Source organism: Podarcis raffonei, chromosome 2 (genome assembly GCF_027172205.1).
Source record: "Podarcis raffonei isolate rPodRaf1 chromosome 2, rPodRaf1.pri, whole genome shotgun sequence".
Classification (NCBI taxonomy): domain Eukaryota; kingdom Metazoa; phylum Chordata; class Lepidosauria; order Squamata; family Lacertidae; genus Podarcis; species Podarcis raffonei.
In genome coordinates, this window is record NC_070603.1 from 7,637,347 (window position 1) to 7,662,011 (window position 24,665).

General features: G+C 45.0%; 1 protein-coding gene across 3 annotated transcripts in view; it reads right to left on the bottom strand.

The window, feature by feature from the left end:
• SLC4A8 (solute carrier family 4 member 8) overlaps nt 1–24,665 on the bottom strand; it is a 93,397-nt gene that overhangs the window by 24,903 nt on the left and 43,829 nt on the right. For all 3 annotated transcript variants that reach the window (XM_053372325.1, XM_053372317.1, XM_053372332.1), the window contains exons 6-13: nt 13,800–13,985; nt 10,933–11,021; nt 9,080–9,237; nt 6,199–6,286; nt 5,465–5,611; nt 3,758–3,861; nt 2,851–3,025; nt 1,171–1,304 (exon numbers count right to left, since the gene is read on the bottom strand). In XM_053372325.1, coding sequence (XP_053228300.1) covers nt 1,171–1,304; nt 2,851–3,025; nt 3,758–3,861; nt 5,465–5,611; nt 6,199–6,286; nt 9,080–9,237; nt 10,933–11,021; nt 13,800–13,985 — 1,081 coding nt within the window. The remainder of the gene's footprint in view (nt 1–1,170; nt 1,305–2,850; nt 3,026–3,757; nt 3,862–5,464; nt 5,612–6,198; nt 6,287–9,079; nt 9,238–10,932; nt 11,022–13,799; nt 13,986–24,665) is intronic.

Consider the following 24,665-nt stretch of genomic DNA (forward strand, 5'->3'; position numbering starts at 1 on the left):
TGCAAAAAAAAAAAAGACCAATTTAGACTCTCTCCATTGCAGAACATATTTAATTCAAACCCATAATCAGAACAGAAAAAAGCTGCAATGCAATGTAGAGTTAAGTAAATGATCCTAAAATGCTATTGACTCTGTTTTGCTTTGTGGCCAAACTCTACCATCCTTAAACAGTAAAGGTAAAGGATCCCTGGACGGTTAAGTCCAGTTGAATTCAACTACTGATTACACACAGTCATAAATATTATCTCCAGCCACAATGAACCCTTTTAATCACAGATGACATCACTTTATCTTCTGCCACTTTTTTAAAGTTTAGAGGCCCAACGCCATGTGGGTAGAGCTCTCCCTATGTGTCTTTTCCACTGGATGTGGACCACATTGTATGATGAAGGACTGGAAAGAAATGAATTTAATTAAATAATTGAACTTCCAAAGTTCAGCATCTTGGTTGATGGCATTCAACCATTTCTGTGAGAGTAAAGAGGAGGGGAGCATTGTCCCTCTCCAGTTATTAAATTCATTCACAGATATCAGGGCAATTCACAACATAAAACTTAGGGGTAAAAGAGAGGTAGAGAGACCCCTGACCATTAGGTCCAGTCGTCTCACTTTACAGGCCAAGGGAGCCGGCGTACAGCTTCCGGGTCATGTGGCCAGCATGACTAAGCCACTTCTGGGAAACCAGAGCAGCGCACGGAAATGCCATTTACCTTCCCGCCAGAGCGGTACCTATTTATCTACTTGCACTCTGATGAGCTTTCAAACTGCTAGGTGGGCAGGAGCAGGGACCGAGCAATGGGAGCTCACCCCGTTGCGGGGATTTGAACTGCCGACCTTCCGATCGGCAAGCCCTAGGCTCTGTGGTTTAACCCACAGTGCCACCCGCATCCCTAAAAACTTAGGGGACAACATAGCAAATCCTGAGGAGCAAAATCATGGCAGGTTGCCATTTCCCACATCAGTTGCCCCCCTGGCTTGCTATGCATCACGATTAGCCCCAGATCACACCAAAGCAGGGAAGTGGGGTAAAGGGAGAAACATTAGGTCCATTCACCAGACCGACCGACCGCCCTCTCTCTGTCTCTGTCTCTGTCTGTCTCTGTCTCTCTTCCACGTCCTTTTGTCAAACTATAACAATTGTTTGCCCCTTAAGAGAGCACACAGCCTTACTTGCAGAATTTGAATAAAATCTTCTCGAAGACCAGTACTGGCCCAGTACTTCCCAAGATGGTGAGAGGCTGACCAGCGAAGAGGGAATACACCACCCCGGTCATTGAGGCTCCAAGCAAGGATTCTATTGCACTCTGCAGGTGTGAACAGGTAAAAACAGAAGGGTGGCCATGTTGAGTTAGACTATTGGTCCATTCAGCTCACCTGACTAACTCCAGATTCTACATCGGAGGCGAAGTTAGAACTTTCAGAGATTCTGATACCTATAGAACAGCCTCCATGTTTTGCCTTCTTCGACATTCTCTTAGCAATGATTGTTTGATTGTCTCATCACCACCACATATTTCTTTTAGCAGAGTTTGTGGTGAGTGAGGGAGTTGCAGCAGTATAAAGAAAAATCACCCTTTCCCTACAAATAGGCTAACTGTGCGGAGATAGATAGCTCAGGAAGCAATTTCAAATGGCACCAGTTTTCAGGTTCAATAGCCCTCAGCCTCTGCTTTCTGCAGTGGCAGGTTGTTTCTCACACTCCTTATTATTATGGATCAACTTACTCCCGAGTAGCTGTCACCCTTTAATTTATATTCAGACTCATGAATGTCCTTTAAGTATTGCATTCTGTCTATAAGTCTAGTAAATCAATTAAAAAGGAAGTCCAACCACTGAGCATTTTCTGACTGAATACAAAGCATGGTTGAAAAGCGTTCAGAGGCCATCTGTCAAGGTGAGGAATCCTAAGTACCATATTTTTTGCTCCATAGGGCGCACCAGACTATAGGGTGCACCTAGTTTTTAGGGGGGGAAATAAAGGGGGGGAATTATTTTTTTTCCCCAGCCCCAAAGAGCAAAGAAGCCAAGACCGCAAGCAGGATGGATCCCGCTCGCTGTCTTGGCTTCATTTTTAGCAGCGGGGCTGGGGCGGGGGAAGCCTGAGCTTCCCCCAACCCCAGCCCCCAGAACAATCCGGGAGCGGCGGCAAGGTTGCGTGCATCCTTGTTGCTGCTCCCAGAGCTTACGGGGTTGGGTGCGTGCTCCAAAGGCTTGAGGATAGCTGCCTGAAGCCCAGGGAGTGCAGCAGGAGTTGGCGCTGCGCTCCCCGGGCTTCAGGCTGCAGGCTGCTATTCACAAGCCTTCGGAGCATGGGGGGAACTCCTGCTGTGCTCCGAAGGCTTGCAGATAGCAGCCTGAAGCCTGGAGAGTGAAAGCAACGCGAAGGCTCCGGAGCACGGAGGGAGAGCTCCCTCTGCGTTTTGGAGGCTTCCCGTTGCTATCGCTGAAGCCAAGGAGCCTGCATTCACTCCATAGGACGCACACACATTTCCCCTTCATTTTTGGAGGGGAAAAAGTGCATCCTATAGAGTGAAAAATACGGTACATACCCTCACCCTCTGTTCTAAAAGAGATTATGGAGAATGTGTCTTCTATAACAAATGAACATCTGAAGGCCACATTCTCCTGGGGGCATAAAATTCCATAACTTCAGAGATGTGTCACTGGCGACACACACTGAGTGATGAAGTCTGTCACAGTGAGATAAAAACATTGGCTCTATTAATGCTGAACAGCACACAAACCTGAAATGTAGAAGAGCAGCAGTTAAGTTAAATGCTTGCTGCTATCTTGCAATGCTACCTAGGAATTATTCATAACACATGAAAGGAGAGGGGGGAACTTTCTTACTATTTCTCCCTCTGTTGCTTCTCCAAGCAACCCCCCAAAGGTGATCACAGGAGACATGCAGGCACAGTACAGGAAGAGGAAGGAAGCTAAGCACTGCAAACTCATAGCATCTTTATAGTCGCTCCAGTACCAAGGAACCTTCCGTTTCACATCCAAGATCAAGCCACCAAACAGCCTGCAAAGAAAATACAGGGAGATCAACAAGAAAAAGGTGGGCAGACACATCATTTGATTTCCACAGGGGAGTTAACAAAAGAGGGACAGAGGCATAGTTGAAAGTGGTATGATTGTAGTGTTAGTCGTGCTCATCCAATTATCATGTCAGGTTCTGCAAAAATCTTATTTCACCCCAAATGAGTATGGGGTGAAAGGTGTGGGTGTGTGGGTGTGGGTGTGTTTTCACACGCACACACATGCAGATAGTGGAGGACGATATCTTCATCACACCACCTTGATCCTCTATAAAATTGTTGTCTATAGGCAACCAGATGACCAATTCACAAAACGACGGCCTGAATTGTGGCTAATTTGGGCATTACTTATAAATGGGCATCTGTACTTGCTAGAATCATTCGGACTTCTGCATCTCCACTATAAAAAAGTAATGAGGTTTACTGCTGGGTCACTTCATACTTCTAACTAGCCTACTGACTAGGGCCCTCCATGCTATGAAAGCCACCTGGACCAATGTTTCAAAAACAGAAGTTGTACTTGTGTATCACCAACTTGTGTGGCAGTGAAGGTCATACTTTAAATTACCTGTTGTGTGAAGAATTGTGGTTTATTTTGTCTGCCTTGAATCTACTGCCAGTTTTGTTGGATGACCATAAACACTCTGCAAGCTCTAGTGCTATGGAAGAGGGAAGGTGGCCTTTAGCAGAAACCATTTGAGGCACCTAGAACATACCTTCCCGTTCGCTGGAGTTCTGGCCCACCATGATCATCTTCTGCGTCCTCTTGGCTAATGCTTCCATTAGGGGCTCCTGGTGTTCCCTGTAACTTTCTCTTTTCCTAATAAAGTGGGAACATTATGAACAATCCCATTAATTTCTATCCAAGCAATCAAGGAATAGTTCATTAACTGAGTGAAAGTAACTGGAGCCAATCCAGACATGAAAACAGCATTTGGGCTTGAATGGAATTAAGAAAGTGAAAATAAGGAAAGAAAGAAGCAATAGACAGTGGATTGAGTCAATCAGTGTTCTGCCTATGAAGGCATGCTATATTTATGGCAGGCTGTTCTCTGTCCTGACACTGAAGCAATCACCCAACGGGTTCATTATCTTTGTGCATAATTTCTGTAGGGTGGAATTTGAAAGAAGGAAATGAGATGGGGTTCTAGGCAAAAGGGCAGCAAAGGAGAATGACTGAAATCATTTAAAGCTATATATGGGTGATGGAGTCACAAATTTGCAACAAAAGACTACAAATGTGAGCCAAGTCAGCCACATTCTTCCACCACAATATGTGAACACTCCAACTCAACTCAGTGTATTCTGCTCTGACAAGTGCATCAGCAGTCTAGACCAGGCTTCCTCAACCTCGGCCCTCCTGATGTTTTTGGCCTACAACTCCCATTATCCGTAGCTAGCAGGAGCAGTGGTCAGGGATGCTGGGAATTGTAGTCTCAAAACATCTGGAGGGCTGACGTTGAGGAAGCCTGGTCTAGACAGTCAGGGATGAAGAAGAAGAAGAAGAAGAAGAAGAAGAAGAAGAAGAAGAAGAAGAAGAAGATGATTACTGAGCCTCTAACAGGCTACATGGCTGGTGAGTTGCATTCAGCTTGGCAGGTCACAGATAGTACAACTCCTTCCAGACAAAAGGGTTAGACAAAGCCAGATGCTCTCAATTATTTCAGTTCATGGTGGACAGAAAAAAAGCCCCACCCATATTATTTCCCTTTTGTTTCAGCCTGCAGCAAGTCATTTGTTTCCACTGGACAAACTCTCAATAAGTGATGTTTACAACAAAGGTAAAGGTAAAGGGACCCCTGACCAATAGGTCCAGTCGTGGCTGACTCTGGGGTTGTGGCGCTCATCTCGCTTTACTGGCCGAGGGAGCCGGCATACAGCTTCAGGGTCATGTGGCCAGCATGACTAAGCCGCTTCTGGCGAACCAGAGCAGCGCACTGAAACGCCGTTTACCTTCCCGCCAGAGCGGTAGCTATTTATCTACTTGCACTGGTGTGCTTTCAAACTGCTAGGTTGGCAGGAGCAGGGACCGAGCAACGGGAGCTCACCCCATCGCAGGGATTGGAATCACCGACCTTCTGATCAGCAAGTCCTAGGCTCTGTGGTTTAACCCACAACGCCACCTGCGTCCCAATACAACAAAGGTACCGAAAGCCAAATCCTGTACATCATGTGCAATAGCATATGAGAAACAACATGGGCCTTTCCCCTATAGTTCAATGTTCCAAAAAGGCTGAACAGACTCTCCTTCAGGGCCCTAGTGTGGGCAAGCAGGTGGAAAGCCTTAAAATGTAACATGGTTTTGATTACACTATTAACACTGTCCACCTAATCAAGGGACCAACCTATGGAGTACAAAGGCATCGCTTCCAAAAACACAGCCATCGTGTTCTAGTGTACCGGAGAAGAAAGTCATTATTTACCTGGGAAGGGAGATTTTTTGGTGGCTCAATTCTAATTGATGGATCCCATTCTCCAGGTGGTAGCACCGTCGCCTGATCTAGAAATTCATCAATCCCAGCTAAAAGGTCGTTACGGTTCCTAGCTTTATAAGCAACATCATGGAAAATCTGTAGACAGGAGATCAAGACAAAGCCATCAGTCTGTTACACTACATACAACAACAACAAAGCCATATGAAATTTGCATGATGTTTTGCCAGATAAATAATTTGCAATCTCAGCTATTGGTTTGTTTGTCCTGAAAAATAGGTAACAAGATATTTTTCACTGCATTATAATTTTCATTGCATATTTTTCATTGCATTATCTTGTAAGTGGGAGCAATATGCAGGCTGTTGGGGTATAAAGTCTTTTACCAAGCCACGAAAGGCTTCTACTTCAAAAAAAGAGTGTGGTTGAATATAGAATGGGTCGGATGACCATTGCAGTATTATATGCTTTCCATAATCTGTCCCAAACAATGCTCATATGGTTTTTCTAATGTATAATGTTAATATATCGGCTTCTTTGTTGTTTTAAAAATTGAATTTCACAAAATGGGTAGCAGCCTGAGCAAAATGTCTCATATTTCTAGCAACAGTTTTGCATTTCTATTCTCTTATCATTGTGACATTCTTCCTGAAGCTCAAATTATGGCAGAAAGGCAAAGCAATGCAAACAAAAGGGGTGAAAATATATTTTGTATTTTACTATACCTCATCAGTCATGAGGGTAGCCATGGACCTTCCAATCTCATGATACTGTTGTCCTTTCCCTAATGGACCCAGCAAGATAAACATGAACCTAGGAAGAGGGGGGGGAATGGGGCAGACGTTTTTTAAGGCTTTGAGAAGTTAACATTCCTTTAAGGCAGGCATCCCCAAACTCGGCCCTCCAGCCATTTTGGGATTACAATTCCCATCATCCCTGACCACTGGTCCTGATAGCTAGGGATGATGGGAGTTGTAGTCCCAAAACAGCTGGAGGACCGAGTTTGGGGATGCCTTCTTTAAGCCAAGTATGTAACATGTAACATTTCAAAAGTATGGGAAGAAAAACTGGGCTCAGATGAAGCCTGTCTTCCACGACCTCCCCACCACCTACATCCATGATGCTGTGATGCAGTTTAATGTAGGGTTACCAGATGTCCCCAGTTCCCGGGGACAGTCCCCCGATTTGCAAATCTGTCCCCGGACAAATTCCGTCCCCAGATTTGCAAATCTGTCCCCGGGAAACATGGCAGTGGCAGCCTCAGCAGCCCAGAGCCAGCCTGGTAGCACAGTCAGCTCTGGCTGGCTTCAGGAGCTGCTCGCTGCCGCCGCCACTGCCAAAGGGGAACTGGGGACGTCCAGCGGTACAGATCTCCTTCCCCCTTCCCTCTTTGTTTTGACAGATTGGAGGAGGCTCAGGGGTCATGGGTGGGCAGGCGCTGCCCAGGAGGGGTGCAAGGCACGTGGTTTCTCTGCCAGGCAAGGTGCAAAGCCCTTCTTTTGCACCCTGTGAAACATAAATGTGCAGAGTTTTTTTAAAAAATTGGGCAACAGCCACCCGCCTGTGACTCCCAAGCCTCCCCCGATCAGTCAAAACAAAGGAGTAAAGAGGCAGGAGATCAGGGAGGTTCAGGAGTCATGGGCAGGCAGTACGCCATTGCCCAGTTTTTAAAAAACTCTGTGCATTTATGTTTCACAGGGTGCAAAAGAAGGGCTTTGCACCTTAATACAAAATGCATGTGTGCTTGGGCCCAGGGTCTTCTGCCTCACCATCCCCACTACTGACTCCCTGTTGCTACTCACTTCAAAAAAAAAAGTGTCCCCGGATTCATTGGAAAAAATCTGGTAACCGTAGTTTAATGATCACAGGGAGGAGAGGACTGGGATCCCAGATATACACACTGTCAGAGTCAAGTTCCCTCTCCAACCCATTGGGGCACCAAGCTGAAATGTCAGGCTCACTTTCCTCCCAGCCCCAGCCAACTGGGGCTAGCTCATGCTTGCAGGCTTCCTTTGGCCCTCATGCATTTTGGGGAATTTGGGGTGGTAGGGGACATCAACCTCTCTTCCAATTCAGGCATTGCACCTTCTTCCTGTCCTGTGACAACAAGGGTTTCAATGGTGGCAGCATGAAACATATCAAGTGGGAACAGAAGGAACATTCTGGATTTCCCTACTCACTAAGCTAAAGGTAAAGGGTAAAGGGACCCCTGACCGTTAGGTCCAGTCGTGACCGACTCTGGGGTTGCGGCGCTCATCTCGCTTTATTGGCCGAGGGAGCCAGTGTGCAGCTTCCGGGTCATGTGGCCAGCAGGACTAAGCCGCTTCTGGCAAACCAGAGCAGCGCACGGAAACACCATTTACCTTCCTGCTGGAGCAGTACCTATTTATCTACTTGCACTTTGATGTGCTTTCAAACTGCTAGGTTGGCAGGAGCAGGGACTGAGCAATGGGAGCTCACCCTGTCGCGGGGATTCGAACCGCTGACCTTCTGATCGGCAAGTCCTAGGCTCTGTGATTTAACCCACAGCGCCACCCACACCGTTCCTAATTAATCTGGGTCGGTTCCCCAGAGGAAGACCATCTCCACACTTTATGCAGCAAATGTTATATCCTGGAGTAAATATAGAGCATCAATATACATCTTCAATCTCCCAAGCACAAGCACACAAGACCTCTCGTTTCCGAATATATCATAACAGTACAAAACATAAATGCTTGCTTTATATAGGTTTTCTGCTTTGTAGAAATGCTTGCTTTCTATACTCTTTTTTTTTTTTTTGAGGTTTTACTCAATCAGCAAGTTTCTATTATCCTAATTTGAAGAAAAGCAGAGGGGAAATGATTGGCAATTTTGGCTCAAAGTGTGGAAAGGCAGGTATCATTTAGGAAACTTGGTCAGTCCCTCAATCAGAAGTTTGGAACCTTTCCCCAATAATAAAGGGGTTATTAATATCAATGCCTGCCCTCAAATCTCGGTCTGCCTCCCCCCCCCATCATAGACAAATAATAATAATTAAGCACAATATTCCAAATTCTGCAAAAATAAAAATGCAAATGACTGCTGGGCAAATGACAGGCATGCATACAAGTTCTCATTGTCACAAATTGTTGTTGTTGTTAAGCCTACAACACCAACAAAACATAGTGATGTATGGAAGTGAGAGCTGGACCATAAAGAAGGCTGATCGCCGAAGAATTGATGCTTTTGAATTATGGTGCTGGAGGAGACTCTTGAGAGTCCCATGGACTGCAAGAAGATCAAACCGATCCATTCTGAAGGAAATCAGCCCTGAGTGCTCACTGGAAGGACAGATCGTGAAGCTGAGGCTCCAATACTTTGGCCACCTCATGAGAAGAGAAGACTCCCTGGAAAAGACCCTGATGTTGGAAAGATTGAGGGCACAAGGAGAAGGGGATGACAGAGGGCGAGATGGTGGGACAGTGTTCTCAAAGCTACCAGCATGAGTTTGACCAAACTGTGGGAGGCAGTGGAAGACAGGAGGGCCTGGAGTGCTCTGGTCCAGGGGGTCACGAAGAGTTGGACACGACTAAACGACTAAACAACAACAACAATCAACAAAACAACAGTAACAACAACTCTTACCTGGTAGGAAGAGGAATTTCAGTCATGCCTGGGAGAAGAACGGCTGGTGATAAGCGCACAAAGGCAATAACCGGTCGAGAAAGAAAATCTAGCTCTCCCACAAGAACATTTGAGGCTTCTGCTCCAGTGGGAATCTTCTTCATAAAATGAAGCTCTGCCTAATTCCAAAGAACAGGGCATAATTTCTAGGGCTGAGATACAATTTGACCAGCATTTTCACCCACCCAGACAAGGCACTCCTCCTTTCCCCCCAAAACAAACCCCTGTGTTGCAATAAGAACCAAACACAACAATACAAAAGCAACAAGCAGGCTAATAGTAGAGAATATATAACAGAATAATGATATCATTCAAATTATAGGAATAACAGAAGATGTCTCAAAAGTTTCAAAAGTAAAGTCTATCCATACATCTTCCATTGAAACTTTTGAAAGACTATTGATAAACTTTACTTTTGAAACTTTTGAGACGTCTTCTGTTGAAACTTTTGAAAGACTATTGTGAGACTGTCCTTAGACATCTGTTTTGAACACATGGCTTGACGGTCCTCGCTACCATTCTGTTATATTGTATATATGAGCTTTGATTGGCTTATTCCACCTTTTCATACGTAATTTTGGGGATACTCCCTCTTCACTGACTTTGACTTTTTTCTTTTTTGCAGGGTAACAAGGGATTAGATAACCCATCAAGACTTTACATCAAATGTATTCATTAAAAAACAAACAAACAATTGCTCCTTCATAATAAATATTCATGCTACAGAATACCAGAGATCTGCCTGCCTTTACCTAACTGACCATTCCACACTGGCCAATTGATCAAAAACAGTAAGATCTGTCTGGACACACTCAAAATAACAAACTGAGACAGTAGAGCTATATCTTGCAAGGAAAACCAAAGTCCACTTGTCACAGTAAAACATGGGCAGGAAGGACAATTGCAGAGAAGAACTGGCAAGCAGTGAGGAATCTTCAACCGTTCTCTCACCTATTGTCTCTCCCATGAAAATGCCCACGCCTAAGTGTACATTTAAAACACTATGGACCAGGACTATATGTCAATAATCTAGCAAGAGACAGTCTATAATGGCTATCTGCTCCTGGACAGCAATTTGCTTTTAAAGCGATACCTCTAGATGCGAACGGGATCCGTTCCGGAGCCCCATTCGCATCTAGAAGCAAACGTAACCTGTGTCCGCGCGTCTGCGTGTGCGCGGGTCATGTTTCGGCGCTTCTGCACATGTGCGTGACATCATTTTGAGCAACTGCGCATGCGCAAGCTGCAAAACCCGGAAGTAACACGCTCCGTTACTTCCAGGTTGCAGCGGAGTGCAACTCGAACGCGCTCATCTCAAAGCACATTCAACCCGAGGTATGACTGTACAGTTCTACTCTACATATCTCTACAGCAGGCATGGCCAAACTCGGCCCTCCAGATGTTTTGGGACTACAACTCCCATCATCCCTAGCTAACAGGACCAGTGGTCAGGGATGATGGGAATTGTAGTCTCAAAACATCTGGAGGGCTGAGTTTGCCCATGCCTGCTCTACAGCAATATACGGTATTGCTTTATTATATATAATACAATATAAAACTTCTACTATGATAAAAAATATAAAAATATGCTGCGTACCCTTTGAAACTGTTTTGCATATCCCTAGGGGTACACATTATCACACTGCTCTCTTTAAAAAAAAGAAGATTCTTCTGCAATCCAAACAGCACAATTTTATTGTTTTAATTTTGAACTGAATCTTATTAGGGGATTTATATATCTTATTAGCAACATAAGTAAACTGAGAGTCAAACGACAGTGTTTAAGTTGAATAGACGAGCGAAGAATATTGCACCTTAGTTAAGTCTGTTGGGGTAATATCATGGATTATTCCATTCTTAGCGTCCAAGCCTGGAGGAGGTGGGGCACTTGGTGAGCTCACTCCTAGGAAGAAATGAAGAGAAATAATTCTAGATGAAATTGCATGTTAATGGTTAGTTTCAGAATATCACCGTCTATAGATACATTTTCACCAAGTGCACATTTATATGCATGAAATCACATACACACACACACACACACTTTTCTCAGTACAATTTACATGAAGCATTTGTTTTCACCCACATATCCAATTTTATGTGGATGGTGCTTCTTCATTAAGAGTATTGCTACTCCGGAAAAAATGAAGGGTATCTTTTTATACGCTACAATTGCAGCTAGAGTTCTTATTGCTGCAAAATGGAAGAGTGATGAAATCCCCTCTATTCATGAATGGACTCAAAAATTGACAGAATATATGGAATTAGATAGTCTATCAGAGAAAAAATAAAGAATAAACCAAAACAGGAATTTGTCTCAAAATGGGAAGTCTTTAAAGTATATTTGAAAAATAATTACAGCAGTTTAAACTCTGTCGCAGCATTCGAATAATTTCAGTAGTAGCTTTAAGAAAGACATGAGACCTAAGACAAATTAAGGATTAGTTAAATTATGATAAAAGTGTGTATTGGCAAGAAGTAATATATAATTGAAGTAAGCAATAGACGGAAGGTTGGGCCTATAGTTCAAAGACCAAATCTTGCTTTATTGTTTTGTAAATAATTTTGTGTTCATTATTATTTTCATTTGGATTTTTGCTTTTCTTCCTTTTTTTTCCTCGGTGTATCAACAAAAAAGGAAATAAAAAAATTAAATTAAAAAAAAGAATACAGTGGTACCTCAGGTTAAGAACTTAATTCGTTCCAGAGGTCCGTACTTAACCTGAAACTGTTCTTAACCTGAAGCACCACTTTAGCTAATGGGGCCTCCTGCTGCTGCTGCACCGCCGGAGCCCGATTTCTGTTCTCATCCTGAAGCAAAGTTCTTAACCTGAAGCACTATTTCTGGGTTAGCGGAGTCTGTAACCTGAGGCGTATGTAACCTGAAACGTACGTAACCTGAGGTACCACTGTATTGCTACTGTAATTACAATTATTCTAAACCACCACCTTGATGCGATTTACCCATAAAGTAGATAAAAACAGTTAAAAACACAAGAACAATAAACACATTTTACTGAACAGTAAACACAAGAACAGTAAACACAAGACCAAAACTATAGCAAGTGGACACTTGTGGGAAAGACCCATTTATCCACTCGGGGTGGCAAAAATGTTTTCATCTATTTCCATGAAGCACAGAACAGGGGCAGCCAAACCAGAGTGGGCTTCTGAGGTCTCTGGCATTTGCAGGAGATGTTCTCCAGCAGACCACAGATATTGACTGGGTGTATAAGGCAAGTTACTGCCAACACCAGTTTGGACAACAATCCTACCAACCCAACGTACATAAGGAAACAAGTGTGCATAGCTCCTTCCTTGCCACTTTGTATGCTGTCCCCTTCTCTGCTTGAACACTTGGAACAGATCTTCTGATTTAAACCCGCTCTCATGCAAATCAGAAGGCTGATTTTCATTTACACAATTTGCACACAATATGCAGGATTACCGTATTTTTTGCTCCATAAGACGCACCTAGTTTTTAGAGGGGGAATGCAAGAAAAAAAAATCTTTAAAGGGAGCGCTGAGCAGAGCCTCTATTCATCCCAGGCTCTGCTCAGCGCTCCCTTTCACGAGCCGCGTGGAGCGTGTGCGCGGCGCTTGCGGGCCTTTCCCTGAGGAGGGAGAAAGGTAGCCCATCACTGACAGGCTGCCCTTCTCCCTCCTTGGGGAAAAGCCCCCCAAGAGCTGCACACACGCTCCGCGCAGCTCTTGGGGGCTTTTCCAGGAGGTGGGGGAAGGGACTGAGGGGCTAAGCCAGAAGCTAGAACAGCAAGAGGGAGCACTGCGCAGCGATCCCTCTCACTGTTGTGGCTTCTGGGATAGCCGCACAGCCTGCATTCACTCCATAAGACGCACACACCTTTCCCCTTACTTTTTAGGAGGGAAAAAGTGTGTCTTATAGAGCGAAAAATACGGTAGATCAGATGACCAGTCTCTGCATTTTCAAGCAACGACAGCAGAGGCAGCGCAGGAGAGTTGTATGCACTCACTTCTGCTCCATGTGCTAGGTTAAGTTGGGGACAGGGGGTGGTGAGTATTGCCCAAATGAGCCAATGACCTCCCTAGTGCCCTTTAATATTAGAACCCAGGTAGTGCTGGTGGGTAGGGACACGGGTAGCACTGTGATGTAAACCACAGAGCCTAGGAGCTCCCGTTGCTCGGTCCCTGCTCCTGCCAACCTAGCAGTTCGAAAGCACGTCAAAGTGCAAGTAGATAAATAGGTACCGCTCCAGCAGGAAGGTAAATGCCATAAATGTGCTGCACTGGTTTTGCCAGAAGCGGCTTAGTCATGCTGGCCACATGACCTGGAAAAACTGTCTGCAGACAAACACCAGCTCCCTCGGCCAGTAAAGCGGGATGAGCACCGCAACCCCAGAGTCGTTCGCAACTGGACTTAACTGTCAGGGGTCCTTTACCTTTTTAGTGCTGGAGGACAAATTAGCCAGAATAAGGGTCCCAGAGTAGCACCTGAAGGCAAACAAGCACACCAACTTGCTAAAGCTAAGGAGGTCTGTGTCGGGATGCCAGACATCCTGGGAACCATGTGTATGTTGCCCTGGACTCCATAACAGAACAAAGGTGGCACTGAGAAGACTGGTTGGATGTTAGGGAGACATGATAGGAGATGCACAGGTTACTGTGCTAATTCAACCAGACCATACAGACCTCCAGGGACTCTCACCTGCTTTATCTGTTGAGGGAGGTTCAGTTTTTTTCTGGGAGACATCAGCTAAAGAGCGGACAATAGGGAGGATGTTTTTCTTCTTTCCATTCTGATGGTGATGACTCCTCAAAAGGGCTTCCCAGATTTTTTTACGGGTTTTCTTATCAATCTCCTCAGAAGGTTCATATTGATCCAGAACCATGTCTGAAAGGGAGAAACTCCAAGTCATTAAAATTTGTAGCACCATTCATTTATTGCAATTCATAAAATTCAAAAACCACTTGATTGCTTTATATATATACTATGTATATATATATATATATATATATATATATATATATATATATATACATAAAACCTCAAAGAAGTTCAACAAAGACAATAAACAATAAAATTCACAGTGAAAACAGTTATAAACATCAATTGAAAATATTTTTTTTGATGGCAGTCAAATAAATACAGATTAAAGCGTACATCAACATTGTCCAAGTCTGGGTAGGCTTGTCTAAAGAAAAATGTTTTTAGCAGGTGCCCCAAAGAGTGCAGTGAAGGTACCTGCCTAGTGACAATAGGCAGGGAGTTTCAAAGTGTAGATACGACCACATTTAAAGACTGGTTTCTTACAAATGCCAGTTCCACAGACTGAAGTGGCTGAGTGGTCATATATGAGTTAAGGCGATCTTGTGTGTAAACTGGTTCCAAGTGGTTAAGGCTATTAGTGGTTATTTACTAATAATAACAAGGGACGCGGGTGGCGCTGTGAGTTAGGCCACAGAGCCTAGGACTTGCTGATCAGAAGGTCGACGGTTCGAATCCCCGTGACGGGGTGAGCTCCCATAGCTCAGTCCCTGCTCCTGCCAACCTAGCAGTTCGAAAGCACGTCAAAGTGCAAGTAGATAAATAGGTACCGCTCCAGCGGGAAGGTAAACGGCATTTCCGTGTGCTGCTCTGACTCACCAGAAGTGGTTTAGTCATGCTGGCCACATGACCCGGAAGCTGTACACCGGCTCCCTCGGCCAATAAAGTGAGATGAGCGCCGCAACCCCAGAGTTGGTCATGACTGGACCTAATGGCCAGGGGTCCCTTTACCTTTACCTTTTACTAATAATAACACCTTAAATTTGGTCCAATAGCAAATTGGCAACCAATGCAGACCTCTCAGCACAGGTCTGACAAGGTCTCACACCTGTCACCAATTGTGCCACAGCATTTTGCACTAACTGCAGCTTCCAGATCAAGCATAAGGGAAGCCCACATACAGCAAATTTGTCAGGGAATGGTCTGGATCTGAAGATTGAGGAATGCAGTCGCAGGCAGATCAGCTCCTCTCAGAAGAGGAGGGGGGATATTTGGAGGGGGGCTCACCTCTAGTGTTTACAGAAGCAGAGAGAGAGGCAGACACAGAAGCTAAACAGATTAAGGAGGAGTAAGCCAGCTACGCGGGTGGTGCTGTGGTGTAAACCACAGAGCCTAGAGCTTGCCGATCAGAAGGTCAGTGGTTTGAATCCCCGTGATGGGGTGAGCTCCCATTGCTCGGTCCCAGCTCCTGCCAACCTAGCAGTTTGAAAGCATGTCAAAGTGCAAGTAGATAAATAGGTACCACTCCAGTGGGAATGTAAACGGTGTCTCCGTGTGCTGCTCTGTTTTTGCCAGAAGCGGCTTAGTCATGCTGGCCACATGACCCGGAAAAACTGTCTGCAGACAAATGCCAGCTCCCTCGGCCAGTAAAGCGAGATGAGCGTGCAACCCCAGAGTCGTCCGCAAGTGGACTTAACTGTCAGGGGTCCTTTACCTTTACCTTTTTACCCAGCTACGAGATAATGCTAAGAGATCCAGAAGGGAGGGGGCAGCTGGGAGACACAACAACTGAGAGTGGGGGGGAACACCCCTCCCCATGGACTCCGAGGTCCACACGTATCAGAGAACAAAGGAGGCAAAGAGCGAGAGGAACTTCCCATTGGACCCCCTTGTTGAGGAAGTCAGAAGGAGGATTCAGAGTAGGCAACTGATCTCCTTGCGGAGGGTTCTCTGTTTGTGCTTGCAACATGATGCTGTAATAAAAGGACTATAAATCTATCAACTGCTCGTTAATTCTTATACGTGAGCTACCGGAGGGAGAGGGGAACTCCCCTGCTTAACAGCATTGCAGTAATCCAGTCTTGAATTAACCCATGTATGAACTACTGTAGCCAAGCTTTCTTGGTCCAGGAATGGTCACAGCTGTTGGACCAGTTGCGAGAGCCAATGAGAGTTTTCCTTCCAACAGCAGCTCGGGAGGACCAAATTTTCTCAGGATTGCAAAAATGGAGAAGAGGCTTGCATTCTCCCATCAGCTGCGATCCCAATACAGTAAGTCCTCCACTTACATGCATTTAAGTTGTGCACATTCAGCTTTATGTGTGTAGCAAAAAAAAAAAAAAAAATTTAAAAGGGAGTGAAAAGGAGGGGGGGTTTTGAGGGGGGATCCTGCCTGCCGTTGAACCCAATGGATTTTGACTAAACACAATTTTGGCTTTAGGCATGATCCCCAGAATGAAACCCCCGAGTAAATTGAGGGCTTACTGTAAATTTCAATGTACACACATCGCAGCTGCTACTGGCATCTTTTAATACAACAGTAAAACTAATATAGGGATGTGGGTGGCACCGTGGTCTAAACCACAGAGCCTAGGGCTTGCCGATCGGAAGGTCAGCGGTTCAAATCCCCGTGACGGGGTGAGCTCCCATTGCTCGGTCCCAGCTCCTGCCAACCTAGCAGTTTGAAAGCACGTCAAGTGCAAGTAGATAAATAGGTACCGCTCCGGCGGGAAGGTAAACAGCGTTTCCGTGTGCTGCTCTGGTTCACCAGAAGCGGCTTAGTCATGCTGGCCACATGACCCAGAAGCTGTACGCCGGCTCCCTTGGCCAATAAAGCAAGATGAGCGCCGCAACCCCAGAGTTGGCCACGACTGGACCTAATGGTCAGGGCCCCTTTACCTTTACCTTTAAAACTAATATAACATCTAGCTTGGCCCTTAGTAGTGAAAGAATTTCAAAAATACCCTTACTGGACCACACCCAGTTCCACTGGGTTTGTCTCACTGTTTTTAAGTAGAGCCAGATATATGTGGCAAGCTTACAAGCAAGCCATTCCTCTTCTCTGTCCCCAGCATGTGGTATGCAGAGAGAAACTGCCTCTAAACATGGAGGTTCCCTTTAGCTATCATGACTAATGGCCAACAGCAACCCTACTCTCCAAGAATTTGTCAAGACCTTTTCAAAAACCCATCTAAACCATTGAAGAATGGAGGATGAAGTTAATGAACTATGCAGAATTAGACAAACTAACAGGAAGGATCCGAAACCGGCGGGACCAGAAATTTACCAAAGACTGGAGTAAATTTACGAATTAATTGAAAAGTATTTGTGATGACCAGACGACGTTTGTAGGTTTGCAAGAAGTTCTGTGAGGAGTAATATTGGAAGTATTGTAAAAATGGAGAAGGGGAGATGTTATGTTAAGAGATGTAAAGACAATACTAAGTTGAGAAATGCATAAGAAATGGTTAAGACGGAGGATCATCAGAGGTGCTGATGGAAGTCCAATAAGATTGTATTTGTAATAAATTGTGCGGTACGTTTTATAATTTGAATGTTAACATTAAAAATGTATTTAAAAAACACCCATCTAAAGCAAGAAAGGAAAATACCGTATTTTTCGCTCTATAAGACGCACCAGACCACAAGACGCACCTAGTTTTTGGAGGAGGAAAACAAGAAAAAAAATATTCTGAATCTCAGAAGCCAGAACAGCAAGAGGGATCGCTGCACAGTGAAACCAGCAATCCCTCTTGCTGTTCTGGCTTCTGTGATAGCTGCGCAGCCTGCATTCGCTCCATAAGACGCACACACATTTCCCCTTACTTTTTAGGAGGGAAATAGTGAGTCTTATAGAGCAAAAAATACGGTAACTATTGGTGGCCCTAGAGCCAGCATGGAAAGCAAAATACAACCAGAGGAATGACAAGATGGAACTGACAGGAGACGAAGGAATGTTGTGTGAGAGTAGGGGATGGGTGGGGTTGTGTGCAATTTTCATGAGATTTTTAAGTGTAAGAAAAGAAAGCATCCCATGTGCAGCCTTATGTTCATAGACTACTGCTCCACTGAACCCAGGACCACCTAGTGACCCTGAATAGAGCAGCTCTCCATGGTCCTGAACAGAGACCTTTCTTAGCCCTGACTTCCAGTGTTTCCTACATCAGAGGTAAGGAACCTGTGGCCCACCATTCATTGTTGAACTCCCAACTCCCAATTAGTCTCAGCCAGGAATTATGGGAGTTGAAGGTTCTTTACTCTTTGTAGAGATGACAGGGAGTCAACCCAAGACCAGTGATCTACCACTGAGCTACGGGAACAACTTGTAAGGGGACTTGAGGAGAAAGGCTATGGTACAATGGCAGAACATCTGGTTTCCATGCAGAAGGTCCCAGGTTCAACCCCCACCATCCCTAGGCAGAGTTTGGGAGAGACCCCTGTCAGAAACCCCAGCGGGCCTGTGGTCCTTTGTGGTCCTGTGGTCCTTTGCCTGCAGGATCCTTTGTTCCTGAGTAAGAACAGACTGGTAGTAATCATGTTGTAGGTGCTTAAGGATGTGAGAGCTCCAGACTGTGGGGAGTGGCACCCATTCTTACCATCCAGTCATCAGGTTAGTTCAGCACTGCTGCTCTCTACCCTGAATTTCCTGGAGGATAACAACAAATTGCCTTAATTCATGGCCTATGACAGTCTCTGTGCTTGAACAGCTATTGTGTAGGATATCCATTTCCACCCTCCAAGTGTGGCAGGCGTGTGATCTTTTCCCCAATAATGCTGAAGATAAAACAGTGAAGATAAAACATAGCATGTGGTGGACTTGCTCCAAGATTAAAGCCTTTTGGGATACTATATATAATGAACTGAAAAAGGTATTTAAGTATAATTTCAGTAAAATAACCAGGGGCTTTCCTGTTGGGGTTAATTGAGGAAATTCAAGTGAAAGATGTAAATTTGTTCATGTATGCAACAACGGCTGCAAGAATACTCCTGGCCCAGAAATGGAAGCAACAAGCAAACAATGCCTGACCTGAAGAATTTGGAGCAAATGATTCAGCAGAGGAAACACAGCCCAGAATAACTAAGGAGATAGTACAAGAATACTTGGCTAGTCTAGATGTATTCAAGTCTCCAGGGCCAGATGAACTGCATCCAAGAGTATTAAAAGAACTGGCAGATGTGATCTCAGAACCACTGGCAGTCATCTTTGAGAATTCCTGGAGAACAGGCGAAGTCCCGGCAGACTGGAGGAGGGCAAATGTTGTCCCTATTTTCAAAAAGGGGAAAAGAGAGGACCCAAATAATTACCGCCCAGTAAGTCTGACATCAATACCAGGGAAGATTCTGGAGCAGATCATTAAGCAAACAGTCTGTGAGCACCTAGAAAGGAATGCTGTGATCACCAATAGTCAGCATGGATTTCTGAAAAATAAGTCATGTCAGACTAACCTGATCTCGTTTTTTGACAGAATTACAAGCCTGGTAGATGAAGGGAACGCAGTGGATGTAGCCTACCTTGATTTCAGCAAGGCATTTGACAAGGTGCCCCATGATATTCTTGTAAAGAAGCTGGTAAAATGCGGTCTTGACTATGCTACCACTCAGTGGATTTGTAACTGGCTGACTGACCGAACCCAAAGGGTGCTCATCAATGGTTCCTCTTCATCCTGGAGAAGAGTGACTAGTGGGGTGCCACAGGGTTCTGTCTTGGGCCCGGTCTTATTCAACATCTTTATCAACGACTTGGATGATGGACTCAAGGGCATCCTGATCAAATTTGCAGATGACACCAAAATGGGAGGGGTGGCTAACACCCCAGAGGACAGGATCACACTTCAAAACGACCTTGACAGATTAGAGAACTGGGCCAAAACAAACAAGATGAATTTTAACAGGGAGAAATGTAAAGTATTGCACTTGGGCAAAAAAAATGAGAGGCACAAATACAAGATGGGTGACACCTGGCTTGAGAGCAGTACATGTGAAAAGGATCTAGGAGTCTTGGTTGACCACAAACTTGACATGAGTCAACAGTGTGACGCGGCAGCTAAAAAAGCCAATGCAATTCTGGGCTGCATCAATAGGAGTATAGCATCTAGATCAAGGGAAGTAATAGTGCCACTGTATTCTGCTCTGGTCAGACCTCACCTGGAGTACTGTGTCCAGTTCTGGGCACCACAGTTCAAGAAGGACACTGACAAACTGGAACGTGTCCAGAGGAGGGCAACCAAAATGGTCAAAGGCCTGGAAACGATGCCTTATGAGGAACGGCTAAGGGAGCTGGGCATGTTTTGCCTGGAGAAGAGGAGGTTAAGGGGTGATATGATAGCCATGTTCAAATATATAAAAGGATGTCACATAGAGGAGGGAGAAAGGTTGTTTTCTGCTGCTCCAGAGAAGCGGACACGGAGCAATGGATCCAAACTACAAGAAAGAAGATTCCACCTAAACATTAGGAAGAACTTCCTGACAGTAAGAGCTGTTCGACAGTGGAATTTGCTGCCAAGGAGTGTGGTGGAGTCTCCTTCTTTGGAGGTCTTTAAGCAGAGGCTTGACAACCATATGTCAGGAGTGCTCTGATGGTGTTTCCTGCTTGGCAGGGGGTTGGACTCGACAGCCCTTGTGGTCTCTTCCAACTCTATGATTCTAAATATGTGGAGCTGGCGAAGCTGACGGGGAAGATTCGAAATCGCCGTGTTGATTTGTTTCAAAAGGACTGGGGCAAATTTATACTCTATATGAAAGAAAGTTGTAAACAGTTGAATACGTTTGTAGGTTTAAGTTGAAATGTTTGGTAATGGGAAATTAAGGAGCTGGTTTACTTATAAGAAGGTGATTTTTAAAAGATTGATTTAAGGTAAAAAAGTGAATTTGGGAATGTGGAGAAATCGGTAGTGAGATATGGAAGTCTGTTAGAGGGATGGAAGGAGGTCGATGCTTTATTTAAGCAATGTTTTAAGTCATGAATTATTATTATTATTATTTTCTCTAATTCTTTGATACTGAAATGTAATAAAATATGAAAAACGTAATAAAAATTAAACAAAAAACATAGCTCAGTGGCTTCCATGTTCAATCCCTGGCAGCTTCAGGTAAGGCGAGTAAAGTCTCCTGCCTAAAACCCTGGACAGCTGCTTCCAGTCAGTGCAGACAATACTGACCTACATGGGCCCATGGTTTGACTCTGTGTTCCTATGTGCCAACAAAGCCAGAGAAACATCACTCGAGCACAAGCTATTCCTCTTCTCTATAAACAGTCTAATTCCTTGGCTCTCTAAAACTTATATATGCCAGATGTGAAGCCACAGAGGCCAAGTCCATGTGCAGGTTTGTGATGCAGAAGGCTGCAGTGTAGACAATCCCTCTTTGTCTCTGCTGAGAAAGCAGGCATTTTCCTTCAGTTAATAAGCTTTGCTGAAATGCTAAAGCACCGTCTAAATAATGCATCTGCAACCCCATTCAAGATAATGCAGTTCGCTTCCACAATCTGAGTCAGTTTTATTTCTCTGCGCATCTAATCAAATAAAAAGCAATCTGCAGCACAATGCCTCATTGAAATATCTTGCGTAATTGACTGATATTGGTAACCCTTGTGGGAAGGAAATGTGCTAAGAATTATCAGGGCTTCAATGGAATCTTGTCAATCAAGAGCCCATTTCTACAAAGCTTTTTTCCTGGAAGGAAAAAATTAAGAAAGCTCCATTAAGTCTCCCACTGACTCTTCCATTAACACATGACTTTGGTTATCAGGCAAAAGAGCAACTGCCTCTGAAAACGAATGCTACAAAAATGTCTCAAGCAACTTTCTGTTTTCCAGGAAGCCGCGTAAGCTTGAAGTTCACATAGTTCCAAAAGATGAAGATTTTAACAGCTCAGGGCAGTTTCTCCATCACTCACAAGTGTATGTACTTTCCTGCAGAGGATGACTAGAGTCTGTTACAGCAAACAAAGATAGCATTTCCCATAGCAAACCGGGGCTTTGGCAATAATATCTTAATCAGCTCCTTAACGGGCATGTCTCACAAGGCTGCCAATGGTGTGAGGTCAGGTTTGATGGTGTTTTTAAAAAAATAAAAAGTCATTATCATGAAAGCTAGCGAAACATTTGCATTTTTTTCCCAAAAAAAATCATTTTTAGCACAGTTTAGTAGAAATACGTAGCATGCAACACACACACATTTTTGCTGGAAAGCACACTCCGCTTGTAACAACCATGACAAAATCATGAACAGCCGTAACAATTTTCTCAGACTCCGAGGAAATCTTGAGGTTGCAAGCCAACCTGACCAAGTCTAATCAGGGCCATGTAAAATATGTGCATTTAATGTGTCTAAAATGATATGTGGAGGTTTGCATTTGCAGGATATCTGTTTTACAGAGAACTGTAACAAGTGCAAAAAGGTGCACTAATGTTTCAACGTTATGTTAATGGATTACTTATCCCTGGGAGTCTGGATCTCTCTTGGAAGCTAAAAGCATATTGAATAAGCAGCTTGCTTTTCTGAATCTCTCTGTAACCAGAGAGAGAATACCGTATTTTTCCATCTATAAGACGCCTCTATGTATAAGATCCCCCTATTTTTCAGGGCTCAATTTTAAGAAAATGAGGGGAGACGGCCCAAAGTTGTTGAGCTTCTCCCCCCCCCCCCCAGCTGCGGGCAGGAAACACTCCCTAGATTGTTTCCCGCACACAGCGGTATCGGGGGAAGTTGTGCTCCCACCAACCGGCTGGCAGGCAGATTCGCCGCTTCTCTCCCCCCCCCCCATGCCACTATCCATGTATTGGACGACCCCATGATTTCTGAGTCAAAAAACCTCGTCTAATACACAGAAAAAGATGGTAGTTATTGGACTATACTAACAACTCCAGGCACGCCTGGAAGAAGTGGACCATTTGGATCCCTTCCAGTCGGGATTCAGGCCTCATCATGGGACTGAAACTGCCTTGGTTGCACTGGTTGATGATCTCCGGCGGGCTAGGGACAAAGGTGAGAGCTGTTTCCTAGTTCTGCTGGATCTCTCAGCGGCGTTTGATACCATCGACCATAACATCCTTCTGGACCGTCTTGAGGGGCTGGGAGCTGGGGCCACTGTCATACAGTGGTTCCGCTCCTTCCTCCTGGGCCGTGTTCAGAAAGTGGTGGTGGGGGATGAGTGTTCAGACCCCTGGGCTCTCACTTGTGGGTGCCTCAGGGTTCTGTCCTCTCCCCCATGCTTTTCAACATTTACATGCAGCCACTGGGAGAGATCATCAGGAGGTTTGGGCTGGGTGTTCATCAGTATGTGGATGATACCCAGCTCTACCTCTCTTTTAAATCAGAACCAGTGAAGGCGGTGTCAGTCCTGTGTGAGTGTCTGGAAGCAGTTGGAGGATGGATGGCGGCTAACAGATTGAGGTTGAATCCTGACAAGACAGAAGTACTGTTTTTGGGGGACAGGAGGCGGGCAGGTGTGGAGGATTCCCTGGTCCTGAATGGGGTAACTGTGCCCCTGAAGGACCAGGTGCGCAGCCTGGGAGTCATTTTGGACTCACAGCTGTCCATGGAGGCACGGGTCAAATCTGTATCCAGGGCAGCTGTTTACCAGCTCCATCTGGTACGTAGGCTGAGACCCTATCTGCCTGCAGACTGTCTCGCCAGAGTGGTACATGCTCTGGTTATCTCCCGCTTGGACTACTGCAATGCGCTCTATGTGGGGCTACCTTTGAAGGTGACCTGGAAACTACAACTAATCCAGAATGCGGCAGCTAGACTGGTGACTGGGAGCGGCCGCCGAGACCATATAACACCAGTCTTGAAAGACCTACATTGGCTCCCAGTACGTTTCCGAGCACAATTCAAAGTGTTGGTGCTGACCTTTAAAGCCCTAAACGGCCTCGGTCCAGTATATCTGAAGGAGCGTCTCCTCCCCCATCGTTCTGCCCGGACACTGAGGTCCAGCTCCGAGGGCCTTCTGGCGGTTCCCTCACTGCGAGAGGCCAAGTTACAGGGAACCAGGCAGAGGGCCTTCTCGGTAGTGGCGCCCGCCCTGTGGAACGCCCTCCCATCAGATGTCAAAGCGATAAACATCTACCTGACATTCAGAAGACATCTGAAGGCAGCCCTGTTCAGGGAAGTTTTTAATATGTGACATTTTAGTGTATCTTTCATCTTTGTTGGAAGCCGCCCAGAGTGGCTGGGGAAACCCAGCCAGATGGGCGGGGTACAAATAATAATATGTTGTTGTTGTTGTTGTTGTTGTTGTTGTTGTTGTTATTACAAGTAAGAACTGAAAGAAAACTGGACTGCATTGATAGTTGTTTAAGAGCAATGTGTTGATTGATATTTGAAATGATTCTTTGTAACAAGTTTAAAGACTGTTTGCAGTAAAACTTTGGAACTCCTTGTGGCAGAGAGTTTATTGATTCATACGTGGCACAAGGTCCAGATCAGGAAATTACACTCATGTAACTCTTAACTGGCCACACATATGGACTAGGGCTAAGTCAAAATCCACCCCTCCCATGAATTTACCATTCCTGTTTGGGGGTGTTTTGGCAAATTTTGGGGTGGGGAGCCAAATAGTTGCAATAGTTTCAGGTGAGTGGGACAAGTACCATGATGGCAACTGGTCCTTTCTTTCTCTCTGTAGCCCCCTCCCTCCCTCTACAATCTCTGCTCTGACTGCCACCATTGGTGCACCTTGCATTTTTTTTACACAGTAAAAAACAAAACAGAAAGTCTCCAGTTGACATGGCAATAACCCCCCTCCCCCAGAAACCATTCATACAATTTCATCACCCCACCCCAAAAATTATGCCCCCATTTCTGG